At 43.1% G+C, this 5,764-nt stretch overlaps 1 protein-coding gene across 1 annotated transcript in view; it reads right to left on the bottom strand.

Moving 5' to 3' along the window:
- LOC106314355 overlaps positions 1-4,971 on the bottom strand; it is a 6,381-nt gene extending 1,410 nt beyond the window's left edge. Inside the window, exons 1-6 of the mRNA XM_013752235.1 lie at positions 3,954-4,971; positions 3,566-3,846; positions 2,996-3,313; positions 2,168-2,887; positions 809-1,077; positions 222-672 (exon numbers count right to left, since the gene is read on the bottom strand). Of these exons, the coding sequence (XP_013607689.1) occupies positions 222-672; positions 809-1,077; positions 2,168-2,887; positions 2,996-3,313; positions 3,566-3,846; positions 3,954-4,971 (3,057 nt within the window). The remainder of the gene's footprint in view (positions 1-221; positions 673-808; positions 1,078-2,167; positions 2,888-2,995; positions 3,314-3,565; positions 3,847-3,953) is intronic.
- Positions 4,972-5,764: the final 793 nt, after the last annotated feature.

Raw genomic sequence — 5,764 nt, 5'->3', positions numbered from 1 at the left:
CATTCTAGGAGAGGTTGGTCAAAGAACCGTTGAGGTCTGCTTAGGGAAACAAATAGCGCCCATAACCCCGCAGCTGCCGGACAGTCTCGAAGAACATGAAGAATGGTTTCTTCTCCCCCCTTACACAATTGACATATACTATTCTCACTCAAATGTCTGCGTTTCCGTTCCATGTTTGTCATGATCACCTGATGAATTACCAGCCATACGAAGACTCATACACGTTCTGGAGTAGTGACACGCCAAACCCACTGATATAAGGCTTCCATATTAGGTCTCGGCTCCGCATCCCTGGTTAAGAAAGCATAAGCTGAGTTCACAGAAAATAAACCATCCTTGCTCCCTCCCCACGACATTCTATCCCTTGCACCCGTAACATCATCAATCACCACTGAAGCCAACCTTAGACGATTTGGCATTGACATATACGGTTCTATTATATGCGTTTGCCAACCAGTGCCAGTTTGCCAAAGATCCCGAGCTCGTACCTCCACCATCTCTTCCGAAATATCCACTGTACTCAACTCAGATAGTGGCTCATTCAACAACCAATTATCCTTCCAAAAACGTACGCGACGACCATCACCAAGAACCCAAGCCAAGCCCGGGACAACAACCTCACGCAGCCCCAATACCAAACTTCTCCATGTTGGTGACCAAGTTCCTTTAACGCTTAACCAAGATAAATCATCCAACTCGCCAACTCGAATTTTTTTTTCGCATAATCTTAACCCATAGGCCATCCTGTGTTTTCAGCAACCTCCAGCCTAGCTTTGCTAGTAGAGAAATATTCATTTCTTTAGCTAACCTTATCCCCAGCCCACCTTCACTCTTCGGTTTACAGATTTTTCTCCAAGAGACCAGATGTTGTTTCCTGTTTCCCTCACTGCTCCCCCAAATAAACGACCGAGCAATTTTATCAAGTTGATCCAAAGTAGATATCGGCAGAGCGATGGTACTCATCGTATGTACTGGAATCGATGCGAGAACATACTTTGTAAGCGTGATCCTCCCTGCCAAGCTCAAGAATCTCCTTTTCAATCCCGCAAGTTTAGACGACAATCTCTCAATTACTTCCCCAAACGTCTCTTTATTAATTATTTTTTTGCAACACCGGCATGCCCAAGTACTTTCCCAACTCTTTTGTTCCTCTGATTCCACTCTCAGTACTTATGGATTTCGCTAAGTCCCGATAAACATTTGCATAGAAGAAAATCAAAGATTTCTCAAGACTTACTTTCTGCCCAGAAGCTCCACAAAATCTCTCTAGCACCTTCCTAATCACCCGAATTTGCGAGATTGAGGCCTCAGCAAACAAGATCAGATCATCCGCAAAACAAACATGGGATAAAGCTGGTCCACTCCTAGATAGACTGATTGGTTTCCACTCCTTCTTGGCCACAGAAAGATCAATTTGATGGCACAAGCGCTCCATGCAAAACACAAAAAAGTATGGTGACAAAGGATCGCCCTGCCGAAGTCTACGTTGAGGTGTAAAAGCTTATGTCCTCTCTCCATTCCATAATAGACTCATTCACGGGTTTGTCACGCACTGCATGATCTATTGAATCCATATCCCGGGTAGTTTTGCTGCGTAAAGAGTATCCTCTAGGAAATCCCACCTGATTCGGTCATATGCTTTCTCGAGATCCAACTTGAGCAGCATCCAACCTCTGCGTCCTTTCTTTTTCCTCATTGAGTGAACCGCTTCCTGGACCACAACAATATTGTCTGTTCTAAGCCGGCCTGGGATGAAGCTGGCTTGCGTTGGACCAATAAGCTTGGGCATAAGTTTCTTCAATCTCAACACCATCGCTTTAGTTATTATCTTGAACAAGACATTACATAAACTGATTGGTCGGAATTGCATGATTCTTTCTGGCTTGAGGACCTTCGGTATTAAGACCAGCATTGCATCATTCATACCCGTAGTAAGAACACCTGATTCAAAGAACTCAAGCCCACACCGAGTTACCGAGTCCCCCACTACTTCCCATGAATCTTGGTAAAAGACCGGTTGAAACCCATCTGGTCCTGGAGCTTTAAACTTCCCCATGGATCGCATCGAAATCTCAACATCCACTGCAGAGAACAGTTTATTGAGTATCTCCTGCTCACCCCTCGTAAGTTCAGTGAAGCCTTCTTGAGAAAGTTTTTCTGTATCCAAATTGATATCTTCCGTTGAGTACAGGCGTTTATAATAAGCTATGGCCAGCTTTTCTAACTCCTCCGACTGATCTACCCAGCGCCCCACATCATCCTTCAGCATTTCAATTATGTTCCTTTTCCTCCGAACAATTGTATTCGTATGATAGTAATTCGTATTCCTATTACCAAACACTATCCACTTCTCACGTGATTTTTGGTACCAGACCATCTCCTCTTGTTCTAGAACCACATCAAACACCTTCTGTAAGCCAGCTTCCCTTAACAACAAATCATCAGTTGGGTTCCTCTCCAGCTCCTCCTGAATTCCCCTGATGTCACTGATTAGTTTTTCTTTCTGTTGCTTTACATCCCCAAATATCTCCTTATTCCATTTTTTTAGCTTTGCTTTCAACGCCACAAGCGCCTCAGGCGTACGCATCTCCCCATTCCAAGATGCCGCAAGTAACTCCTTAAAACCTTCATGTTTGAGCCATGCCGCCTCAAATCGAAAAAGTCTCCTCTTGGGGTTACCTCTCTGTTCAGGCTCTAGTTGCACATAGACTGGTGTATGGTCTGATGCTAGAAAGGGAAGATGAGAAACTACTGCCTCCTGCCATCTTACTCGTGTCTGAGCACTACACAAGACTCTGTCCAAACGTTTAGCCACAAAGCTCCGGGTATCTTTCCCTCTTTTCCATGTGAAAGTGTTACCTCTAAAACCCATATCCACCAAAGCTAGCTCATTTATCCATTCTCCAAAAGCTAGAGAGTCCGGTGAAAGTCTACCATTGCCCCCTGACCTCTCATCCAACCGCATTATAGTATTAAAATCTCCACCTACCAATACTGGTTCATCAATATTCTCAATTACCCGCTTCAAGTCTCCCCATAACCCACTCCTACGACTCACTGTAGGCGCAGCATAGACAGCTATGAGGTGAATTACCTCACTCCCAATCTCAACACGTGCATGAATAAACTGTTCTGACGATTCCAAGATCGTTAGAGCTCCAGCATGATTCCTCCACAACAACCAAATACCACCACTCTGACCAACGGCGTCCACCCGAAAAGAGTTATCAAAGCCTAGACTCTGACAGATTTTCATCGCTTTATCCCCTCCCGCATGGGTCTCAAATAACGCAAGAAAATCAGTATCGAACTTCTTCAAAATGTACCAAATAGAACGTCAAAAATTGGGTTTATTTGCCCCCCGGAAATTCCAGAAAATGCAATTCATCATCTTTATTACGATAAGGTCTAATTGGATTACTGGGGAACCCTGTCATGCGAGGTCCAAAATCCTTCCGCCCCCCTGCGCTTCCATCTGCGCCTCCGTCTCCCTTTGTTCCATCTCACTAATGGTACTATCCATCGGATTCTCTAACTCTTCATCTCTTAATTGCAATGGCTTTACCGTAACTTTGGGTTCCGCCACACTCTCCCTGAAGGCACCCCCAGCTCTCCCTGCCTCCAAACTTTCCACTCGCAGTCGTTTCCCCGACTCCGATAGACTGACTTCCCCTTTAGTGGGCCCAATCACCAAACCTCTAGCGGGTTTATTGTTTAAATTTTTGGGCCTTCCTCTCCTTCTACTACTTTCTTCCCAGCCCATTTCTCCTTGTTCACCATTTTCGAATCCTTTCTTATATTCACCTTCCCTCCAAAGATTAGAGTCTCTTTCGCTTGCGAAATTTCCTTGTTCTCATTTCTTTTGATGTTCATAATCTGATTCTCCTTGTTCTCCTCGCCAGACACAATCTCTTCTCTTGATTAACTTCGATCTGTATCCAGCTCTAAACTACCAAATTTGTTGGATATCGCAATGTTTGCGATTCCCCCGGTCCGCGGGATCTCTTGGACATTCCTGTCTGTCTCCCCGCCGGCTTCCGCGGTCCTGCCGTTCACCAATCGAGGCAGTATCTGTGTCCCTCTTCTTGAGCTCCTCACCGGAGTAAAACCATTCTCCTGCACTATTGGTTCTTGTCTAGTGGGTGATCGCGTAGCTGACTGTGCCTCCGTCTGTATAGCTACTTCAGCCAATCTTTCCACAATTGTTCTTGGGCATCCATGAACCAAGTGTCCATAAATTTCGCACTTTAAACAGATCTCAGCTAACCCTTCGTAAGCTACAAAGTATCTCTCTCCGTTAATTAGGACTGTCCCTTTCAACGGCTTTGCAAGATTAACTTCTACACAAACTCTCGCAAACCTTGCTCTTTCAAACTTCAATGTGGTCAGGTCAACACGAACTGGTTTACCCAAACCCTTGGCAATACCCATGAGGGTCGATTGATGGTAAAAGTTCACTGGAATATTTGTCAACCTGATCCAAACCGGCGTCGTAACGATGTCATCTCTTAACGGATCGAACTCCGGCGACCAGGCTCTCACCATGAGATAACTGCCAAAATCCCTCCATGGACCCCCTGTCAGTGCCGCCAAATATTCATCCTTCTTCTCGAAACGAACCATAAAAAATTGTATGGGTAGGTCCATTACATACATTCCTCCTTTAGGGTTCCATAACTCTCTTAGCTTCTTGCTCAAGGCAGAGATCGGGACGTTCCTGCCCAAAACCCTAACAATCATACGCTGCTTCCACATCCCATTCATCGCTTCTAAAACTTCCGACTCAATCGTAATCGATGGTTCTCCATCCTCTCCATTCGGAAACTCCACTCGTAGCCTCTCAGATACAAACGCATCATCAATCAAACTCTCTGGAACCGGCATACCTCCTCCATTCGTACCCACCACTTTGGATGCATACGAGGCCGCCGCATCCCCTGGTGGTCTCGCTCTCTCTCCCACATCCATCATGGTTGCATCACGATCTCCCGACTCCGAACCCCTGCCCTCACCAATCGCCAAAACCCTAATCGTCATATCCCGCCGTTCGTTATTTCTCTTCACAAAAACCGCCCACTTACTTATTTATTTATTTACAACCTTTTATCTTTGTTTATGTGTAATTTGAATGTTTATGTTGATTTTTTTAATTAAAAATGCGAATATAAATTTAAAAACATAAATCACAAAGAGTCGATAGGAGTTCATCCTCCTAAAACTTGTCCTATCTATATAGAATAGTAGATCTAGATAACAAAAATGAAATTATTATTATATATCTAGCTGGTTAAACTGATATAACTTTCATCAAGTTGTATATGGTAGTAATAAAGAAAACTTATTATATATAATATACCTAGTTGGTAGGAGCTAATCCAACTTTACATTTCACGCAATATATTTTGTTTAGAGCTGTTCAATATGGTAAAACCGAACCGTACCGAACCGAACCGAAATAGACAATATGGTTTGGTTTTGGTATATACCATATAAACCGAAAGGATATAATTTTATAAAAACCGTAGGATTTGGATATGGTTTGGTATATAACCGATTAAACCGAATAAACCGAACAAAACCGATTAAAAGTAAAAACATGTAAATATGTATCTATTTTATAACAATACATGAAAATCTATTTGTTATATAAGTTAAATTTGTGTTAATAACTATTACCATAATGTTATAGTAATAAAGAACCTTATATAATTTGTAAAACACTTGAATACATCGCAATTCAGACATCTTATTTTCTAAGTCTTTT

The sequence above is a fragment of the Brassica oleracea genome, chromosome C9, assembly GCF_000695525.1.
Source record: "Brassica oleracea var. oleracea cultivar TO1000 chromosome C9, BOL, whole genome shotgun sequence".
Lineage (NCBI taxonomy): Eukaryota > Viridiplantae > Streptophyta > Magnoliopsida > Brassicales > Brassicaceae > Brassica > Brassica oleracea.
The sequence above is the reverse complement of the archived record's forward strand: the minus strand, read 5'-3'. Positions and strand labels throughout refer to the sequence as shown.